The following is a 21,908-nucleotide window of genomic DNA, read 5'->3' on the forward strand; positions in this document are numbered from 1 at the left end:
GCTTAACGACTGAGCCACCCAGGCGCCCTTTGAGGAATTTCTAAGTCTCATTAAATGTAGCTCCATCTCAGGACGGCTGGATTCTGTTCCTTTGTTTTCATAGCAAATGAAGAAATGCCAAAGCTTTGCCACCTTCTCTTAGATACCTTGATTTGTCTATTGACATTGGATTTGAGACAGAAAATACAGAAAGAAAACTTGTAAATGCCAAGGTGAGACCCACATAGAGAAAGGGTGCTGCAAACCCCCACCCCACCCTACCCCACCCCACCCCACCCTGGCCACGGCACCACGCAGGAGGAGCCTCCCGGACTGGGAGGTGGGACCATCCCCTTCCTGCCCCACAGCTTCCCAGCCCTGGCCACCTTTCCTTGGCTGGCAGAGCTTGGCTTCTGCCAATATGGAGAGGCGCAGCAGCAGCAGAAGGCATTGGTGGAGGAATCTGCCCCAGATCCAGGGGTTTCTGCCCGGCGGGGACCGAGAGTGGACAGAAGAGGAGTGTGGATTTATGAGAGGGGGTAGTGCTGTCTGCTGCCTTCTGGCTCTTTGTGGCCCCAAGCCTCTTATGTCAACAACTTCTGATGTGTGACTCTTCCCAAGGTGCTATTAGGACCAGATTTAGTTCTTATTAGATTGTTATCTGAATGCCTACCATGGGGCAGGCACTTTGCTAGGCACCAGTACATATTTATCCCGCTTAATTTTTGCTAGGCCAGTGAGTAGTAAGGTGGGACTCAATATCCCCTATCTTGTGGATGAGGGAGGGGCCCTGGCTTGACCAGGAGCACACAGTCATAAACAGTGGGGCTTGCTTTAAAATCACATCTGTTTGACCAGAGCTGCAGTCATGGGTCCCAGGCACTTGTGCCTTGCTGGGACCCTTCTTCCATTACAAATAATAACAATAAAAAACAAAACAAACCTATATTTTACAACTGTGTTGGTATAAAGACAAATATAATCCAGGCTGGATTAAAAATTAAAACACTTTCTTCAACACTGAATTTGTTTTTCCTCCTGATTTTAGCAGAAATCAGAAGAGTTTTTGTGGGTCCCTACAAGTATTGGGAGCCCTGGCACCAAGCCCGCTGTGTCTAATGGAGAACCAGGCTCAGTGTCTGACGTCAAGCTTTGCTTTCTTCCCTCGGGCTTATTGGACCCCTGCCTGACAGCTCAACCTTCATTTTGCCTTTTCTTCCATCACATTCTAGGACATTCTAGGGCAATTGAGTTGTCCCTTCCTCCCGGCACTCACCCATCAAGAAAAGCTTGAACCTCCGTCCCCACTATAATCTTCTCTAACCCAATTTTAAAACCCCACTGTGGACAAGGAGGGCCGTGGCCACGCCAGGCTGCCTGCTTCCAGGCTCTAGGACAGGGGCAGTGTCTGGTCCCCATAATGAGATTAGGCCTGGTGGCCTTTTAATGAAACCGTGGACATGGGGAGGGAGAGTGATTCTCAGCACGTTCAAGCCCTGCGGGTAGCTCCTGTCCCTGTTAGATTGCATTAAGTGGAGTCTGACTGCAAGTTTGTGTGTGTGGGCGGGGGGAGTGGGGGTGGTGTGTGACTGTCTCAGTCCAAAGTTCCAGAAGCTGCCAGAATTGTCACCCCCATCCTGTGCTCTGACAGGAAGGAGGGTGGCTGTGGAAGGGGCTGTAAGAGCCTCCTCTGCTTCTAAGACTCTGGTGTGCTAGGCGGAGGAGACCTTTGGGGTGGAGAATGGCTGCTTCCAGGCCCTTGATGCTGCTACCCACACTTCTGCTCCGGGAACAAAGGAGGCCCAGGAACCACTGGCGTTCAGGGGGGCCAACCCGACTGGGAAGGCAGAGAGAGTGTTGTCACTGTCTGGGTTGGGAACCGAAGGAGCATGATTCAAAGGCATCTGCTTACTAGGGAGTGACTCTTGACTGATTTCCAGGTTTGCACATGCAAAATGTGTTTGCGGGTGGGTCAGATTCCAACCAGAGTCCATGAAATGTGTTCTCTCTCCAGTGTTGGAAGCAGGCCCTCCTTGCGCGAAGATAGGTTGTCCTTGATGCTGAACCGGATAAAAGCCGTTGTTGAAGGAATCTTTCAGTTCATGTTCTGTAAAGCACAGAACCACTCACTACTTTGTCTTTTTTGTGAATCTGGATTTTTCACCCTTGGAGCTTATTGACTGTGAGGTCACCTGGAGGCAAGGCACAGGCCTGCCTGCGTCAGGATGGTCTTGCTTGGTGGGAGTTTTCCTGCATCCCTTGTAGTTGGGCTTAAATCGCCTTCAAACTGGAAGGAGGAGTGGAGGAGACGGCTTGGGCCTCCGTAGTTCCAAAGGTCATTCTTTATCTATGGCTTCTTCCTGGATGCTGCTTCACCCAGATGCCTAGTTCCCCACACAGATGGGGCAGGGGAGCTGCCTTGGGAGCAGTTGACGGGAAAATCTCATGCATCCGCTGGTTCGCCCTCCTGCCACCCCTTCTCTCTTAACTGCCTGTTTCCATCCTGCCTCCTTTTCTCCTAGGAGAGCCCGCAGGGGACACCAGTGCTTGATGCAGTGATGGCCTAAACGGCCTCAGCAGCCTGGTTTCCTGAGAGGTGAGGGACACAGGAGGACTGGCGTGGGACAGGGAGAGACTTCTTGGAGCTCTGGTTCAAAGTGACTTCTTTGGCAAGCTGCATTCAGATCCTTGATTGCCTTCAGCTCCACCCTCCAGGCTCGGCAGAGCCACGCCTTCACCCGACAACCAACCGCTCGGGGCGCCACCTCACTGTGTTCAAGCAGGCGGAAACTGTCTTCCGTGTGGATGGTGGCAAGTGCCCTTAGAGGCCTGAGTTTACTAAAAAAAAGTCCGCATCTGCTCTGCAACTTGTCTGCAAGCTTCTCGAAGGCAGGGATCGCGTCTTAGCTGTATAGCTCCAGCATCTCGCAGTATCACCAGCACGCAGCAGGTGCTCAGTGAACAGATGCGTTGAGCTATTTGCGGCTGATAGTTTGGGGCATGTCATGTATCCTCTTTGAGCCCCAATTTCCTCACCAGTTAAATTGGGACAACAGTCTTATTATCCTAGCGGTATCCTGGAGGTTAAGTGAGAGAAGGCTGAGTACAGAGGAGGGGCTTGCAGTTGGCCATGAGGCCCCCGGTCCTCCCAGCACACACAGGCCTCTCAGCTCCATCGTGGTGGGGCTGCAAACAGCACTAGGGTTCTGACTTCCTGGGGAATTCAGGATGTGAATTTACAGTGCAGAACATTCAAGCCCCCTGTTCAGTCGTTTGGCTACTCCAAAGTGCGTTTCCTTTTCAGCACCACCAACTTCTTCAGTTCTCAGTGGACACCGACTGGGTGTCCTGCAAGTTAACTCAGTCCTGACACCGTTTACCTGGAGATAGCATCAAAACCCACAGGCTAAAGGCTCTGTCCCTCACTTGGGATGCCTGTCGCAATTCCAGGTTGGCCCCTGGGCTTCTGACCCACCTGCTGTGGATGAGAAGTTCCCATGGCCTTCTCCTCGGGTTCAGTTAATTTGCTAGAGCAGCTCACAGAACTCAGTGAAACATTTTACTTATTAGATTTATTATAAAAGGATATGACTCAGGAACGGCCAGATGGAAGAGGAACGTTAGGGCGAGGTCCCGAAGGGTCCTGAACGGAGGAGCTCCTATCCCCAGGGAACTAGGGTAGCCATCCTACTGGAAGCTCCTTTTGGATTTTACTGGAGGCTTCATGACTGGGACAGGTTTGATCAGATCATTGGCCATTGGTGATGGAACTCAAATCTCCAGGCCCTCTCCCCTCCCTAGAGGTTGAGAGGTGGAACGGAGGGGGTCCAGCCGTCAATCACATGGTTGGTTCCCCTGGCAACCAGCCCCCCGCACACAGGTTATCTAAGGGCTCATTAACAAAAGACAGCTTTCTGGCTTTCTTGGGAAATTCCAAGGGTTTTGGGAGCTCCATCCTATATACTTCTTGTAAGTCACAACCTCACAGCTCTGCAGAGAACCTCACTCTGATTTCTGCCTATTTCAGTAGGAGATTGGCTGGCCTGGCCACGGAGTAGCTCCGAGATCCAGGAGTGACAATTCCTTTGCTGCCCTGAGCTCCCACTGCTGTCGTTGGTCATTCTGCTTGGCAGGAGGGAGCTGTGGCAGGTCCACCAGCAGCGGAGCACGTCCCTTCTGTTCTTTCTCATTCAGAGCTAATCAGGTTCTGACTGCGCCCCGGGCGTTCAGGGGATGAATCTAATAAAGGGGAGGAGGACCAAGAACAAGTGACCCGAGGACAGCATCCGTTTGGTAGATCTTTCCGGTTAGAGTCGGTGCAAGGGAACAGGTCCTCGAGGAGACCCAAGGAAGAGTGGGACGCCTCCCCTGCCTTGCCCGAGCTACAGGGCAGGTGAGCAGAGGGGCGCAGGCGAGCTTCACGGGAGGCAGACGGCCAACAGGATAAGGTAAGCCCCAAGCCAGGAGGGGCCGGAGATGAAGGAAAAGCCTGGTTCTGGCCGTGGGCAGATGGATGGAGGGGAGGGTGAGGGGAGGAGATGGAGGGGGTGCAAGTGGCGTGGCGGGGAGCAGGCAGCGAGGTGCGGGGAGTGTGAGGCAGAGGGTGGTGTGAGGGGAAGTCTCAGAAGTCAGAGTCTCCTCTGAGTGGATTTGGTGAGAAAACCCGGGGCCACAGATGAAAACTGAGTTAGGATCATGTTACAGGGGTGGCTTATCACCAGCAGGCCATGGGCCCTGTTTGTGCAGGGTGGGGCCACAGGAGATGGGGAGCTGGCCTTGTCCCTGTCCCTGGCGGGGGTTCAGAGATTGGGGCAGAAGCTCCATGCCCTGGCTGGGGTGGTGGCAATGAGGATGGCCAGGAGGGAGGTGATGGCGGGGGGCCCAGGGGAGATCCTCTAGGATTCGGTGGCCTGTCTCCACTGACCTCTCCACAGATGTCAGCGCCAGGACCAGGAGGGCAGCCACTTCGGCCACGTGGGAGGTCAGGAGAGGACTTGGCTATGACGGGCAGATGAGCTGACTTTGGATGTGCTGAGTTTGGAGTGTTTGTAGGATGTCAGTAGAGGTGTATAGTGGGTGGTTAGAAATGGGGTCTGTTTTTGGGGGAGAGCATGGAACTGGCTCTCGATTTAGAAGTTACCTGTGCAAAGGGGACATATACAGACAGAGACAAGAGTTTCAGAAATAGGGGGTTGTTTTCTGCCAGGCCCTCTGGAAACAGGTGTTGCTACCTGCCGGGGGAATGTGTTTGGAAGATGATTTTATAAAATGTCAAAAACCTAAAAGAGAACATAGGCTTGCTGCAGGGTTCTGTTTCTCCAGTCAGGAATTAATCAGACACATGTGCAAAGATGATCACAGAGTGTGGTTTATTTAGTGAAAAACTGGGAGCTAGCTAAACGCTGAACAACAGGGGTTGGGGCTTGGTTAAAGCATGAAACAGCCTTACCATGCAATCCTGTGACGTCGTTGAAACTATGGCATGGAAGGATATTCATTGACATGAAAAGATAGGCATGACCTACTGTGAAGTTAAAACGGGTTAGAAATCGGTATGTTTCTATAAAATAATGTAAATGTTTCTAGGGCGCCTGGGCGGCTCAGTTGGTTAAGCAACTGCCTTCGGCTCAGGTCATGATCCTGGAGTCCCGGGATCGAGTCCCACATCGGGCTCCCTGCTCGGCAGGGAGTCTGCTTCTCCCTCTGACCCTCCCCCCTCTCATGTACTCTCTCTCATTCTCGCTCTCTCAAATAAATAAATAAAATCTTTAAAAAAAATAATGTAAATGTTTCTAGAAAAAGGGGATGTGAGGACACATGAAAATGCTGATTACTTGTAATTTTTTCCTTTTTTTTGGCTAATCTGTATTTTACTGTAGGGAGTGTGTGTCAGTAACACTCCCGACTGCCTCCAACTTTTTTTTAATGGTGAAGTTGCCAACATTCGTCGGATATGGCAGAGAGAAGCGGGGGGTAAAAAGAGCCCCCCCCCCCCATTACTAGTAGGAAACCAGGCTGACCGGACGCGAGTTCTTGCGCAGTACAGGGTAGAGACAGAGCACGTGCGGGCCGTGAGCGGGGGACCCAGAAGCTGTTAGGCCATGTCTCTGCTCAGCTGTCATTCTCTGGGATGTTTCCAGCGCGAGGAGAGGCCAGGACTGGGGAGGAGGAGAGCCCCCTTCTGTGGGCACAGGACGCGCCTGCACCAAGGCAAGGCGGCTGGAGGCCATCTTTGTTCCTGCGGGGCTGCGTCTCCGTCCGGGCTGTCTGGGCCGGGCCCGGGCTCCGGGTCAGGAGCGGCAGCCGATTCAGGGCGAAGAGCTGGCAGGAAGGCCGTCTTGACCCTGGGGGAGGCTGCCACGTGGGCGGCCTGGGCGGAGGAGCCAGGAAACGCGCTCACCACGCACGCACACGCACACACGGGCACACGCACGCAGCCCCTGAGCAAGGCCTTCCCAGACCTCTTCCAACTGCCGTTTGCTTCTCGGTGGCACGGGTCCCATGACCCCCCGCTTCACGGCCTCGCACAGGCTCGCCGGGAGCTAAGGGTCGCGTATGACGCACGCCACGAGCCCCGGACGGCGACGTGCTATTCCCCGTGGGTCTCAGTTCTGGTGCCTTTAGTTTTGGAGACATCGCGTGAGCGGGAGTGCAGACCGGCCTGCCCTAAACGTGGGCGGGAGAGGAGGCAGCAGGGGGGCCGCCTGCCCCCCACGTGTGTCAGGCGACGCGGGGTCTGAGCACATCCTTCTACAAGCAGGGGCCTGCTGTGGGGGCCGCGCCCAGGCCCATGGGGAGGGCAGGACCCCCCTTCACCTCGGGCTGCAGGCTTGCACACTGCCTGCGGGGCGGGGGTCTCCTCACCGGATGTCCTTAGGAACCCCTGGGGACAAACGGTGAGGAACCCTGTTCCTTCAAGGGATTTCCTCACTTCTCTGTACCTCATCTGTGAAGCCCCCCTGAGAAAACCCAGGGCCTCGTGAAACAATGTAAAGCCAGGCGCGGGGGGGCCCCCTGCTCCCACCAGAATTTGGAGGACCTTCCCTTGCACCCTCCTTGCATCTCTCAGCCAGGGGTCCGGCCTGTCTCCTGGGGAAGCGGGGCACCTCTGCCGACGGCTCTAGAGACTTGGGGTGACTGGCTTTGGCACAGGGGCCGGGGGTGGTGGGCGGAGAGGGTGGGGGGTTGGGGTTGGCCTCGGGAGCCCAGGGCTGTGTCCTGGGGAGGTGCGGGCTGCCCTGAGCTCTCTGTCTTTCCTCCAGCAGCTGCCTCAGCATGGAGAGTCGGGCCGGCCTGGCAGCCGCCCCCGCAGCACTGCCTTACTCCGTGGCTTTCTCCCAGCTGCTGGGCCTGACTGTGGTGGCCACGACGGGGGCTTGGCTCGGTCTGTACAGGGGCGGCATCGCCTGGGAGGGCGCCCTGCAGTTTAACGCGCATCCCCTCTGCATGGTCATAGGCCTGATCTTCCTGCAGGGAGATGGTGAGTCCTGCCCTTGCACCTGGAGCCGCTCCTGAGAGAGGCGGTTTGCAGAAACGCTCTCATTCCCGAGGTCTCCTGCCGTTAGACACGTCTAAGATTCCAGAAAAGACAGGAAGGAAGCTGGCTTGGAGCCTGGGGACACCAGGCATCCAAATCCAGGGACCTGAGGTGTAGGGGTGGCAACTCCTTTCCTACTTGTCCTGGTCTTTCCACGAGGAGCATCCAAGGGTGTGTGTGCTGCTTAGAGCAGGCAGCCCAGGGTTTGGGCTGTGAGCTGAGGCCAGCTTCTGTGGGGCGGTCTCATACTGGGAAAAAGAGGGTGAGTGTGTGTGTGTGTGTGTGTGTGTGTGTGTGTGTGTGCGCGCGCGCGCATGTGCCGGGGGGATGTTGGACTTGGCAGAGCTAAAGTCCCTCTCTGAGGTAGGAGTGAGGCCGGGCTTGGCCCCCACCCTGCCTTCTGTGGCCGCCTTCTCTGCTAACAAGAAATCTGGATGTGGATCTGTTGGGCCCATTCTTCCTAGAGGTGGTCCTGGTGACAGCCACTCCTAAGAGGCATTCCCCGTGCCACCTGGCTGTGTCTGGCTCAGCCCAATGACGGGGGGTTACCTTGGGAACCAGGGGTTCCCAGTCTAGGGAGCCTGCTTGCTAAAGGTAGTGAATATCTGCTCAGGCTTCCATACTGGACTATTTGAGGATCATCACAGCTAAGTGAACTCGAGCTTGGTGACACCTCAGCGTGAGTGCACGATGAACCTACAACACAGCCTAGAATACACAGGACGCTTGACAAGAGAGCGACGGGGGGGGGGGAGGGTTGCTAGGGCACACATACCCAAGGGCCCCTGCCGGGCCCCACAGAGCCTTGTTTTCTCTCCCGCTGGCTGTGGCTGGGGGACCTTGACAAGCCCTTCATTCAGATCACCTGCCCCAGCCACGGGGTGTCACCTTGGTGCCGGGGGCAGGCCGGCCTCACGTTCCCTTTCTCGCTCCCCATAAGCCCTGCTGGTTTACCGGGTCTTCAGGAATGAGGCCAGACGCACCACCAAAGTCCTGCACGGGCTGCTACACGTCTTTGCGTTCGTCATCGCCCTGGTGGGTGAGTTCCCGGGCACGGCTCCCCCTTTCCCGCCTCTGCTTGGGCCTTGGGGAAGTAGCGGCAGGATACGTCTGGTCTCCACTCCGGTTCTGCTCCGGGCCCCTCCCCGCCCCTCCTCCCCCGAGACCTCGGGAAGGAGACGGGCTGGGACACTGGGTGCTGGCAGCCATCGAGCCGGGACCGGATCCCACAAGTCGCAGCGAGTCTGGTTTCCCGTGGGTCACCTCCCCGGCTCCCTCCCCGGCAGCCCTGTCCTCACGCGGCCCCTCTGTGGCGCAGGCGTGGTGGCGGTGTTCGACTACCATAGGAAGAAGGGCTACGCGGACCTGTACAGCCTGCACAGCTGGTGCGGCATCCTCGTGTTCGTTCTCTACTTCGTGCAGGTGACGCTTGGGCCCCACGGCGCGGGGGGAGGCGGGGGACACGGGTGCCCCACGAGGGCCCGTTTTCCGGGGCACGTGCCTGAAAGTGGAGGAGGCTGGAGGCTGCTTTCAGACTCTGAAATGGGTGCAAAAGCCAGGACTTCCCAGGCGAGGGTGCCTCGGAGCCAGGCTCCCCGCCAGCTGACGCGGCACATCTGTTTGGCCACAGGCCCGGGTCTCCAAGCCCACGAGCCCGCTGAACTGAGCCTGGGCCCGGAGCGTGGGGTGGGGGTGGGGGGCGCGGGGGGCGGGACCTTTCCCCTGAGTGCTTACGGCCCCCCCCGCCCAGCTCTTAGGGTGGAGGAGGCCAGACGGGTGGATGGGGGGGTCCCAGAGTGCGTGTGGACGCGGCCTGCTTGGGCTGTCCTCGGGCCGGTCGGACGGAGGGCCAGCTCAGTCTCCGGCCGCACCCCGCCTTTCCTCGCAGTGGCTCGTGGGCTTTAGCGTCTTCCTGTTCCCCGGAGCTGCGTTTTCGCTGCGGAGCCGATACCGCCCACAGCACATCTTCTTCGGCGCCGCCATCTTCCTCCTGTCTGTGGGCACAGCCCTGCTGGGCCTGAAGGAGGCGCTGCTGTTTAAGCTCGGGTGAGTGTCCCAGGCCACCATGGGCGGCAGAGAGCGAGCCCCGCCCTCGGCTCCTCAGGGACCTCTGCCTTCCCGCTTTTGGTGGTTAGCGAAGCACTGGTTTTCCTCTCTGGGAGGGGGACGGATGGGGCTGGGGTTGGAACACCTGGCCATCTCTCTGGCCTGGGTACGAATGGCATTTGACGGTGACCCCGTGGGTGGCTTCTCCCTACCCCCGCCCCAACCCTGCAGGGCCAAGTACAGCACGTTTGAGGCTGAGGGTGTCCTGGCCAACGTGCTGGGCTTGCTGCTGGTCGGCTTCGGGGGGACTGTGCTCTACATCTTGACTCGCTCTGACTGGAAGCGGCCACCCCAGGCAGAAGAACAAGCTCTCTCCATGGACTTCAAGACGCTGACAGAAGGCGACAGCCCCAGCTCCCAGTGACGGCCTGCCCTTGTCCCGCGGGGAGGGCCTGGCTGTGGCTGGCGTCAGTTCTGGGGGGTTTGGATAGGCGTCTTTCCCACGCTCCGTCGAGGCTGTCTTTAGGCTCAGCGGCTCCTGGGAGGGCTGGGCAGTGTGGATAGGGAGCGTGGGGGCAGCGTTCCCCTTGGAGCGCTCATTTCTGGGGTGTAGGGCTTGGCTTCCTCTGCTTTCCCTCCTTGTTGCTGCTTTAGAGTCCTGTTAGTCATGCACAGACCCCTGCCCCTGTTGTCATCGTCACCCCTTCAAATCAAGCAGCTTTGGGTCGGGTTTTGGGTGGTCAGTCCTGGTTACAAAAGCACAGATCCTTCAAGAAGACGTAGAGTGGCTCTCTCCTCTTGAGGCAGCGGATGCTGGGCCGAGGCCAGGGGCTGCAAAGAGCACAAAGCTGTGGGAGAGAAACTGGGGCTTAGTGACAGGCCTGGCAAGGCCGAGACTTGCTTTGTGTTAACACTGAATTCAAACCAGGAGTCTCGCTAGTCTGAACAACACGCGGTGAGAATGGGGCCCGGCCTTGGCAGGGAGCAAGTGATATTATGTATAAACTATGTCGGTGTTCAGAGCAGGGTTCCCCAGGAGCGGGGAGGGACTGGCCCCGGGGAAGCTGCGGAGATGGGGCTTTGGGCCAGCCCCAGGGCGGCCCTGCCGGGAGAGGAACGGACCACGGGCCCCAGACTACCGGTACTTGGCGGCTGAGGGCCACAGAGAGCAGGAGATGGGCCGGGCGGGTCTACTCGTGCTGGGGCCCTCCCGCCAGTCGCCTCCGGGGTCCCCGCCCTCACCAGCCGGGCTGGCTGTGACCTGAGGCCCGGGGGGCTGCAGCCTTGCTCTGCTTTGTTTTGTTTTGAAGCGGAAAGCTGCTGCTGCCGCTGCCCCGGTCCCTTCCAGCGCCGAAGGCAGGGCCGCTGGCTTCTGTGCAGGAGGAAGGTCTCAGCCTCCTCCCCGGCCCGGCCGTGTGGGCAGCTGGGGCCATGTGCTCCGTGTGCCCGACTCGCTCTTGGGCTTTGGCCTGGAAGCGATGTGATCAGAGCATTGACCTTGTGCTTCTTGGACTTGGTGAATGCTCTCTTCCTGTTTTCCTCGTGTTCTGGGCTTTGAGGAACATGACACAGTTTGAGACAGACACCGTTTCCTTAAATGAAGAAATGCAGGAGATTTCCCGGCCTGACCACTGTTCTCTTGACGGTCGCCTTTGCCTCACCTCAGTGCTGCCTTAGAGAAAGGGGCCGGCCCCCTCTCGTGCTCTGCTCCTGCTCGGGTTTCTAACACAAGCCTTGGGCCCTGGGCCCTGGCATGGTGGCGGCTCAGTCCCGCCCCCCCGCCCCAGCGCCCCCGTCCTGCTGCAGCTTGCCCGGGGCGCTGTGTGCCGGGCCCAGCGCCCCGGCCGCTCTTCCACCGCCTGGCACACGCTGTATGGCCAGACGCCCCCTCGGACAGACTCCCGAGGTACAGTTGTGCATCTCCCTGGCCAGGACGCCACAGAGAGGGACGGAATCTTGGATTTGCGGTACAAATCTGTAAACCGGTCTGTCTGCCCAAGTGGCTGTCGGATGATGCTGGAGGCCCCTGAGAGCTGCCCGCGGTGGTTTATTTTACTTTGCCTGTGGCCAGTCCTCTGTGAAGTACAGCGTAGTGCGGGCGCAGTAGATGGTTCAGTAAATGTCTACCGCAGACCTCGGGCCTGTTAGCCTCACTTGCTGTGGCGACAAAAGGGGCCGCTGCTCCCAGCGGTCAGACACTCAGGTCAGTTCTGGGCTCACACCCCTGGCGGGGCGCAGGGGGTGAAGTGAGGGGTGCTGTTGCGCCACAGGCTGGGCGAGGGCCCGCGGGCCGTTCAAGCTTTGCACCCAGCGGGGGAGACCGCCTTCTCTCAGCCCAGAGAGTGGCCTGGAGGGTGGAGGCCAATAAGGGCCTTGGCCAGAAGTTCTCCCCAGTAGTCACTTAACTTTTTACCTTTTAAAAATATGTCTCTTTAGTCCTTAAGAGGAGGAGCAAAACTTTTGAGAACAAGCGGAGATTCCACTTGAGAGCCATTCCCGAGGCTCAGGCAGGAGGCGTGTTTATGGTGAAGTCAGGCGGGCTTTCACACGGGGACAGGGACCAGGGACAGGGACCAGGGACGCTCTCTATGCTCCAGAAAAGCACCTTCCCTGAAAACACTATTTAAAGGGACCCCACAGTAAATCCTCTGATACCTAATCCTCGGTAACACGAATCCTCCCTGACACTTAACTTTTTCTCCATATTCTTGAGGGGTCTTTGCTTTCTGCATCTGTACAGTCTTTCTCCTGAATCGAGGCTTCTGTGTGAACCTCCATTTGCTTAAAAGCATGCAAAGCACGTGGCTTGGTAACAGGTCACGAGCTGATGGCTCCGTCAGGATCGCGGCTGGCTCTCAGCGTGAGGGCAGAAGGCCCTGGACCCCGACTTCTGTGCTCGCCTCTGCATCAAGGGTCTCCGTGTTTGGAAATAGTGAAATGATCCCAGACACGAAGGGGATGCCTCTCTCCTTCACCTGCTCAGGATGTCCCTCACCTGACTGGGTTTGGGACCCCTTGAGGTCTCAGAGTTTTCAGACCAAGCAGGTGGTTCCTTCCAGAGTCCTCTCCTCTTTGAAGGGAACTCTGGCATCCAGGCCGGGATGACTGCGTGCCTGCAGTTTTCCTGCATCCCCGGCCTTGGCTGTTCGGGGGAAATGGATGTAGTCCCAGAACAGGGATGTTTGTTCACAGCGTGGCGTCCAGAGGAAGCAGTCTCCTTCCTTGCTTGTCCCTGCCGTGGACAGACAGGGACCAGTGAGGCAGGAAAGGCTGCAGGACTCTGTGCCGGCCGCTTTTTAAAAACAAGGTATCGAGGGGTGCCTGGGTGGCTCAGATGGTTAAGCGTCTGCCTTCGGCTCAGGTCATGATCCCAGGGTCCTGGGATCGAGCCCCGCATCAGGTTCCCTGCTCAGCGGGGGGCCTGCTCCCCCTCCCTCTGCTTCTCCCCCTGCTCATGTTCTCTATCGCTGTGTCTCAAATGAATAAATAAAAAAAAAAATCTTAAAATAAAAAACAAAAACAAGGTATTGAGTGTCTAGCTGGTTCCAGGAAACCTGCAGCTTCTCCACTTACAGGACACAGCTGCCCAGCTCTCTGGATGGCAAGCATGGGAGATTCGGGCCAGATTTCTGAAGAGAAAAGAAGCCACTGGAAGCCATGGGCTTCCAGCTCGGACCAAGCTCACTTCGGGAACGCTAGCTAGGGCTGTCCCCTCCCCTCAGGCCTGCAGCCCCAGCTCCCAAAAGGGAACAAGAAGGGCTCATGCTCCCTTGGTCTGGCGGGACAGCAACCCACTGAGGAAACCGCCTGCCTCCCTCAGAGGGTCCTGCAAGCCTTCGCCACAGCTCCGTGCTGCCCCGACTCCGAGGGGGTGCTCGGTCACCTCACTGAATGAACACAAGCCCCAAGGGGTGACCTTGCATGTCCCACGAGAGACCAGACAAATCACCAGGAATTTGGCCTCCACCTTAACCTGCTGAAGCGGTTCCTGGGGGAGGCCTCAGTGAGGTCCCCCACCTCAGCACGGCAGGGGCCTTGGGGAGGGCGCGCTCGAGCCCGCTCCCTGGAGGGGCGCAGTACCGGAAGGAGAAAGCACCACCACGCCGCGTTTTTCCAAGTGTTACCCTTTATAAATAAGTACATTTGCTTTCATACATACAGTTCATTGTACGGATGGCGATCTGTACACATGGGCAGGAAAATGCATTCATTGAACTTTTCACATCTCACACAGCTCACATGTACAGACAATACAACTGCTCAAGCAAGTACAGCGAAGGAAAATGTCTTTCCTTATACACAGGGGACTAGATGCCTCTGTCGGGTGTGGGACATCCCCACTGCACGAGTTCACAACTGTGTGGTGTTCAATATATCGGGAGAGAGAACAAACATGCATCGGATAATATACTGTACAGAGAAAGTCCTTTACATCTGAGTCATAGAAAACCTAAAGGAAAACTAAGTGCATTAAAGCTTTTTCCAGCAAGTGTCTTGAAAGGACAGCAAAGAGGAGGAATCAAAATCATATTAGTACAAATCACTCTTTAATTGTAGACTGTACATGTCTGTACTAATTAAAATCATCTTGGATTTGGAGGAGACAGAACAGAGATGGAGATGCTGCGCTAAATGGAAAGGAGACCATGCCTGAGGATGGCACCTGCCCTGAGCCTGATGAGGAACTGGCCCCACTCAGCAGGCATCAGCCAAAGGAGGAAACAAAAACAAACTGGAACAGGAAGTGTAACTTATAGGATTTCCAAAATAACCTGTGAATGAAGGAGAGATCTGGAGCCGGCATTTCTAACTTTTTTTTTTCCCAGTAAGCTGGTACACAATAAGGCAGGTACATTCAAGTACTGAATTTCCAGAATTAACGGTCTGTCTGGTCCCAGGGACCGGAGGGATTGAGTGGAGTCCCCCTAACCAGGTGTTCTGGTTAGTGATTAGGCAAAAGAAAAATCCAGCCAGTAAGTGCTACAAAAACAAAGCAGCTAGGCTCCTTCCTTTCCACACAGTAGGTCTGTCTGAAAAACGAGAGTGATGCTGGCCTGCGTCTACATGCGTTCAGCTAAAACCTGGCAGGTCAGCTTCGTGGAGATTACCAGAGTCAGCAGGAACATGTGAGATGATACGGGTGAGGAAACATGAAAGTAACACTTGATTTTTGGTGTCCAATTACGCATTCATTTGGTACTGACTTTTCAAAGCTCTGACCGTGGCCATCGCGTGGCCACAAGCATCTCAGGGCGGTTCAGCAGCTGTGAGGCATTGGACACCGAAATGCAGGTTACCAACACTTCAGCCCTTCAGTGGTCGGTGTTATAAATGGAGTTGATGAAGACCCAGGGATTATTCAAGTAGCTCTGCACAGTGGCTCTACCGTTCCCATTGTGCTTGTGTCCAGGCCCCCAGCCAGCCACCTTTTCTGGGGAGCAGCCAGAGCTGAGTTCAAGGCATTGCATGGTGAAGATTTCCATGACACGTCTTTGTAGGTAGCTCTTACCCCTAAGCCCTTTGTTCATTGTTGTTAGTCCTGGTAGATGGTCAGTCTGGAATTCCTAGAGGAAAAGGAGAAAAAGCCACACCTCCCAATGTGCACGCGACGGGTCCGCACGGGCCTCGGTGTGGAAGCAGCAGCAGGCTGCCTTTGCAGGTTGGCTTCTTGAGAAGTGGGCAGCCCAAGGACAGACAGACAAGGGTGGGAGAGGCTGGGACAGGGAGGGCGGAACATCCTGTCCCCCCCACCCCCCCCGGGGGGCGGGAGCCTGTTGCATTTGGTGGCAAAGATTCAGTGAGCAACTGGTTTTGTCCAAGGCATTTCTGCAGTAGAAAAATAATGATTTTTGAATCAAACCAGCCAACGGTGACATCTCTGGAGTTATAATAGTTGGAAGCCAAGAGGAACTGAGAGGGATGCTCATGGGGAGCAAAGGAGGCTTCCTCATACCCACCCATCTACCAGAGCAAGGGAGTTCTACTCAGTTCTCCCAGCCTCTGCCTGGCTGAAGGTCCAAAGCGGGTAGTGTTCAAAGAGCTTATCGTGCCACAGCGGGCGCAGATACGTGAAGACCCCTCTGCAGGCCTCTGTCCCCTCCTTCCTGAACCCTCTGGGCCTGCCTGCTGACCTGGGAGCGGCTCCTCCAGGGGGCCGGGCTGCCGTTCTTTGCCACCAGACAAGCCTGGTGCAGAGCCACAGTGACACCTAGTGGTAGAGTATGGTTAAAGCAAGGTGACGTCCACATAACCCACCGTATAGGACTAAAATCTAAGGAAAATACTTACGGATATTAAATTAGATACTGGTTAATTTTTCTATTGGGTACATCTCTGGAATATAAAAATACCAATATTTAGAGAGGGGTTCATAAACTACTATACAATATAAGGACCGAGAATACCTTTCTCTAGGCTGTTCTGTTTACAATAATTTAGGAAAAGTGTTTAATAATCCAGGCTTAACTAAATTAGCAAACTTGTATCTCTGGACAACGACCTGGGGTACTGTACATGATTCTAATTAGTGGAATTTTCCTGAGCCTTCGAGTTTAAGTTAAACACATCTAGAAAGAGGGGCACATGGGAGAGGAACAAGAAGGGTTTGTGCTCTATTAACTTGGGGCTTTAATAGTGCACGTCTGCAACCCGGACGAGATACAACAGCAGATACAAAATGGTCTCCATTTTGTCCATGCCAAATTCTCATGTTACACAGGTTTTCCCTTTACTTTGTAAATAAACATTAATTTTTAATTGTTAATTGTGTGCCTTACTGATCCAGTAAATAAAGTAACCATGTCTCAGGAGTCCCTAAGAAAATTGCTGGAAAAGCACTTTAAAATCACTGCAAATATTTTTTGTATTTAAAAATTCTTAATCTTTTTGATGCTTATATACAACAGTTATTTCTTGTGCTATAAATGTTGTGATCCACTGCTTGATTTCTTTCTTTTTCCTTGAAAGATACACTAAAAGACAAGAGCGGTTTTGCTATTTTCTAATGAAGACATTACGCACACTTAAATATCCAGTATTTATCAGAGTTACAAATTCAAACAGTAAAGTGCACCCATTTATAGACATGATGTGATGGGAACCCATTAGTGCAAGAATTCTGGGTGAACGAAACATACAATTTGGTGAGAAACCTAAGAGGCTGAGGTTTGTTACCACTGTCTCCATTCCAGGGTGATGTGAACTGGGTGAGTGGAACTTACCAGGTTCATCTGAAAAACTTCCCCCACCGGAAGCCAGACATCGATTCAGCAAGTGTTGCCGGGGGAGAGGGCATCTCGGAGACGCGGCACTAAGACGAGCCCACGGCAGTGAAGTAGCGCAGCAGGGCATGGGCAGGCTGCCTACAAGGAAGAACGGTCTCCTGCCCCAGGAAGGTCCAGCTGGCATTTTCTAGTCACACTCAACTGGTGCCCAGTAGTGATATTCATTCCCTCTTACAATGGCTAACAAAGAGTTGCATTTTGACTGTTCTAAGTGTTTTGCCCAATAAGGCATAGACCCTACATCTCCGGTTTGTCCAGGAAAACCGTGAGAGACCCTCGGGACAAGTGACATCCGGGGCGAGTTGGTGAAATGCAGAACCCGCTCGCTCCCCGAGAGCGGAGTACGGGTCACATGTGTGGCGTTCCAAGTAAGCAGGGGCGCTTTTCTGACAGATGCAGACGTTCTTCAAGAATGTAGCAGCAGCTCCTCAGTGAGGTGCTCAGGAAGGGAGGACATGCAAAGGGCCCCGTGGGGCTGAGACCTGGACAAAGCGGGAGCCGGGCTCCTGGCTGTGGGCTGGTGCTACAGCTGGACATTTCATCTTCTCGGGGAGAGAAAGAGAGGGAGAAGGGAAGGGACAAGACGCCGGTGCCCACCCTGGGCTAGCTGAGTAGGACACAGTCCCTAGGCATCAGACAGAGTGCGAAGAGTCTGGGTCTTGAGCTGGCCCAGCTGTCTGCTTCTAGCACAGAGAGACAAGTCCTGGCCTCTTTCAAAAAGCTTGGGGGCAGAGGGGTCCATCTACTCGGCAGAATCTAAAGTAGTAGAGAAATGTTTCTGACCTCAGCTTCATGCTCCCCATGTCTTCGTGATACTTTCAGAGGACACTTACTATTACAAACAGGTCTGGTCACATCTGGATTTTTAGGGCAGGAAACTGCCCTTCCAATAGCCCTTTACTAACAAGAGCAGAATGATTCCTAATAACAGAGAACGGATTCTCTTTTGCTCAGTTTCTTAAGTTTTCAGAGCTGACGTGCAGTCAGTACCAGGCCTGTGCTAAGGCTTTGGTTTCAGTGTTCTTGCTGTCCATCTCGTGCTGGCCTCAGTCACGCAAAGGACAGGTCAGCAAATGACCACAAGACACGGAACGGTGCAGGCTGACCGGATCAGAAGACCTGCTGTCTGTCTCACGTGCTCCCACCCAGGGCTGAAAGGGGTCTGTCTTCTCCCTGAAACACTTTGCAGTGTCTGGTTTTCAAAGATCGCTCCCCAAACACTCCTACCTCGAAAAAAAGAAAAGAAGAAACAATTCCTAGAGTAATAGATTATGGAACTATAGATCTCGAAAGAGAATCAGATGACGTCTGGCGCAGGGTACAATGGCCCTGGGTGCAAACTTCAGGAATAAAGTCTTACGGTCCCGAGAGAATTCAATTTGCTTCTCAGAGAACCAGTTTCTTCACTACACCATGTGGGCTGAAAAAAGGAGGGCCGGTAGAACACAAACCTGGCTCTGGGTGAAGACCCAACTAACAGGATTAGTGTACCAGTCAAACCTCGGCAAGAGTTTGCTTTTGTGGAATATGATGCTCAGTGATTATCTCAGGACCTATAAAGCAGATTTCTCCAAGACAAAGATGTTCTCTAGCCTTTCACTGAGAATCCAGAACAGTCTTTCTTCCTCTCTCTCTTTCTCTATATTTATGTATTTCCCCCCCACCACCCATGGAAAATCAGTAGATTTTTAATAGTTAATTGTTGGCTAAAAACCTAAAGAATACCTCTCAGTGGATTATTTAAGAATATCCATGATTCTCATCCGATTTCCTTGGCTGAGTGAACTATTTAAAGGGCTGGTTGTTCTCTAAATATTCATAAAACACTTCTTGGAAAATCAAGGTAGTGACATTTCAAATAATTATATATATATATTTTTTTCTTCCAATTTAATAGACCTCTTTCTTCTCTTTTTCCTTGATCCTTTTGCCCCCGTAGGAAGACCAGCAATAACCTAAACGAACGTTCTAGACCTGATGACTGCAGGGAGCTGGCAGTCCAGGGGAGGAGACCATGGCACAAGAATGCACTGGGGCTGGCTATTTGGATAACACTGGACAAGAATGCAAAGGCAAAGGGGCATCATACTCTTTCTAAAGTTCCTAGAAGAAAACAAACGAGAACACCTTATTTTTGTAAAAAAGGAGAAAGACATTCACACAACAAGAACATCAGTGAAAGCGATTGTCTCCTGGAAAAAGCTGACCAGTGTGTCTGATCTCCCTGGGCTAAAGCACACGGCACAACAATCTCCTCGTTGGCGTCGGAAGAGAGGGAGAGAGCATGTGGCTGGGGCACAGACGGGAGAAACTGAAGTCCTGGCTCGCTGGAGGCCAGCTTCCCGGTCGGCTGCATGCAAAGAACTCCAGCATGTGGGCTGCCACCTCTGAACACCACACAGAAACTACATGAGAAATTAAGCCAGGGAACTACCTCAAATATGGAAACCAAGCCTGAAAATGTGCAGTGAAAACATATGGGTCTCACTCCAACAAATGTCTTTTAAACATTAGACTCCACAAATGGTCTCTTTGGTTTGATAGGGGATGTCTGCCCTTGTCGAGAGTCCCGGGACAACTGCCTATACAGGTTGTCCTGGTATGCCTGAGCCACAGGGAGGGTCCGAGCCACCTTCACATCGGGGTATGAGGAGGCCTGGCCGACTCTCTCCAAGAGGTCTCCACGGGACCCATTAGCCAGCATCCCATGGGGGCTGTAATAATCGTCCTCCAGCAAATGGCCATTCTGTGCATTGTTGGTTTTGTTATAAAAGGCAATGTTGCTGATGGATGATGGCGGACTGAAGGACTCAGGCTGAGGCAGGTTGCCTGGAGACGTGGGACTGAGAACGGTATCCACGGATGACACGGCCCAGGTCCGATTCTGCTGGTGAAGGTGGGGGTACTGTTGAGTCCGGGCTGTTTTATCTATGATCCCCATGAATGGTGTGGTCCTGGATCGGGTGGGCTCGCTCGGGTAACCTCCCTGAGTGGGAGACACCGGTGACAGCTCGTCACATGACCTCTCATATGCCGGTTTTAGTGGGATCTCCATTTGTTGAATCGAGGAAGATGGCCGGAAGGTAGGAGTGAGGCTGGAGGCTGATGAGATACTATTGCTGGATGGAGAGAAGCGGAGGCCGACGCTCTGGGAGTGTAGCAGCGGCCTGGGGGTTGGTGGATGGGGTTTGATTTCGTTTGGGTTGACACTGATAGGTCTTCTGATTAGGTGCGACACATCAGGGGAACCTAGCTGGCTGGAGGAACGCTCCAGGTCTAGTTTCGAGTGACAGACCGGGTAGTAGGACGCCGACTGGCTACGTCCGATCTGTGGTGTCTGGCTGTACCTCATACCACCTCGATATGCTGAGGCAGGCCGCTGTGGAAGGTCTTCTTTGGTCAACCCTCCATGCTGACAGATGGCGCCTGCACTCAGGCTAGCCTGGACATGCTGCACAGGTCTCCCATCCCCTACGATCCCCCCAATTGACCCTTGATAAACCAACCGGCTCTGACTTACTCCCACGTCTCCTTGTGAAGACTGGTATTTACTAGCCATCGAGTGGGCTACTTGGCCATAGGCCCCTGTAGAGATGACGGTGCTTGAATGCACTGCTGAGCTGGGCTGGTTGCTTCTCACAATCTGGGCCTTGGCAGGCTGTAGCCTGAGCCCTTGCTGGGGAACTGCCACAGGAAGCTGAGGCATCTGGTAGGGCCGCTGGGCCATTTTGGATAATGGAGATTTTGGCCTGCCAGGAAGCTGACTCACATTTGTTTCTTGCTGATAGCGCACGGGTGAGCCAGACTGGGATCTATAGACACTCATGCTTTCGGCGGGAGGGCTGGCCCGATACTGAGGGCCTCTTCGGAGAGGGGAAGGGGGAGGGCTTGGGTATTCCTTGCCCTGTCCTCCCACGGGCGGGGGGCTAAAGCGGTAAGACCCGCTCTGGTGGGCTGGGGAAGTGTGTGGCGGACTAGGCCTGTAATGAGAGTTCTGGTGAGTTGGAGAAAGAGCGGGTGAGGTGGACTGATAGCCCTGTCTGGTGGGAGAACCTACGGAACTACTGGAACGGAAGTCAAAAACCTGATGCGAGCCAAGTGGTGAGCTGGAGATGTAGGCGGAGTCCCGATGGGCTGGAGAGGCGGGCGGGCTCTGGATTATTGGGAGCCCCTGACTGGGCCGGGCCTCGGTCTGGAGGCCGATGGAGACGTTTTCGACATCCTGTTCCAGGTACTCCTCCTCGAATATATCCTGTACAGAGTATATATCTTCGTGCTGTGGTTCGGGTTCCGTTTCTTCCGGGAGCGGAGGCTGAGGCGGCTGCTGAGGCGGCTGCACCTGGCGGCACTCCTCCTCCACTCGCAGCAGGAGTCTCTGGATCTCACGGTTGTTTGGGCAGAGCTTGATGGCCTCGTTCAGATCCTCTAAGGCTGCTGCAAACTGTCTGCTTGACAAAATGTAAACACAGGAACTGGAGTGATTCTGAATCAACAGGAATCACCAAGAGCTGAGAACGCGGTCGCTATTGCAGAGAACTGGGGGGTAGCATCTGGGGGCGGGGGGCAGGGTTGGTTTCGTTGGGTTTGTAAGGGAGAAAACAGGTAGGCTGTCATTCTGGAAGAGTCCAGAATGCTTCCTTAGCCTGTTTAGCCTCCATCTTCCTTCTGGCCTCTCTGGGATTAGCAGAGAAGTGGCCCCACTTTGTCAGTCCAGCCAGGCCCTTCAGGAAGATTCTCTTAGTGCCCAAATGCACACCAGGCAGTAGGAGGGTTGGGTGGGGTTGTCATTTACAGGGTCACTGTCAATTAGCTTAGGAACAAAACAGTAACTACAATATTTAAAAATCTTGCTGATCCATCATAATTTTTTCTTTATATTCTTAATATTTTGGCTCCAAATTTCAGGCCTTTTCCGTCCTAGCCAAGAAGCCCGTCTTCTGCCCTTTGTTCCCCACTCTCGCCCCACAGCACTGTCGCTCCTCCGTTCAGCTACACCAGAGCTGGGCAGGGATTAGGCTCACTGACTAGGCCACTCAGATTCTAATTTACAGATGAGGACACGA

General features: G+C 54.4%; 2 protein-coding genes across 15 annotated transcripts in view; one reads left to right on the forward strand and one right to left on the reverse strand.

The window, feature by feature from the left end:
- CYB561 (cytochrome b561) overlaps positions 1–13,087 on the forward strand; it is a 14,968-nt gene extending 1,881 nt beyond the window's left edge. For 5 of the 14 annotated variants that reach the window (XM_081804760.1, XM_081804768.1, XM_081804771.1 and 2 more), the window contains exons 2-6: positions 7,242–7,459; positions 8,457–8,555; positions 8,835–8,938; positions 9,405–9,562; positions 9,794–13,087. In XM_081804760.1, coding sequence (XP_081660886.1) covers positions 7,242–7,459; positions 8,457–8,555; positions 8,835–8,938; positions 9,405–9,562; positions 9,794–9,986 — 772 coding nt within the window. In that variant the 3' untranslated portion in view covers positions 9,987–13,087. Of the gene's footprint in view, positions 1–103; positions 213–7,241; positions 7,460–8,456; positions 8,556–8,834; positions 8,939–9,404; positions 9,563–9,793 lie in introns of all 14 variants that reach the window. The other 9 variants (XM_081804764.1, XM_081804772.1, XM_081804769.1 and 6 more) reach the window with 3 other exon arrangements.
- Positions 13,088–13,669: 582 nt separating this feature from the next.
- TANC2 (tetratricopeptide repeat, ankyrin repeat and coiled-coil containing 2) overlaps positions 13,670–21,908 on the reverse strand; it is a 318,672-nt gene continuing 310,433 nt past the window's right edge. The window contains exon 28 of the mRNA XM_081805955.1: positions 13,670–21,290. Within this exon, the coding sequence (XP_081662081.1) occupies positions 19,349–21,290 (1,942 nt within the window). The 3' untranslated portion in view covers positions 13,670–19,348. The remainder of the gene's footprint in view (positions 21,291–21,908) is intronic.

Source organism: Leptonychotes weddellii, chromosome 15 (assembly GCF_054177405.1).
Source record: "Leptonychotes weddellii isolate Sample4059 chromosome 15, ASM5417740v2, whole genome shotgun sequence".
Classification (NCBI taxonomy): Eukaryota; Metazoa; Chordata; class Mammalia; order Carnivora; family Phocidae; genus Leptonychotes; species Leptonychotes weddellii.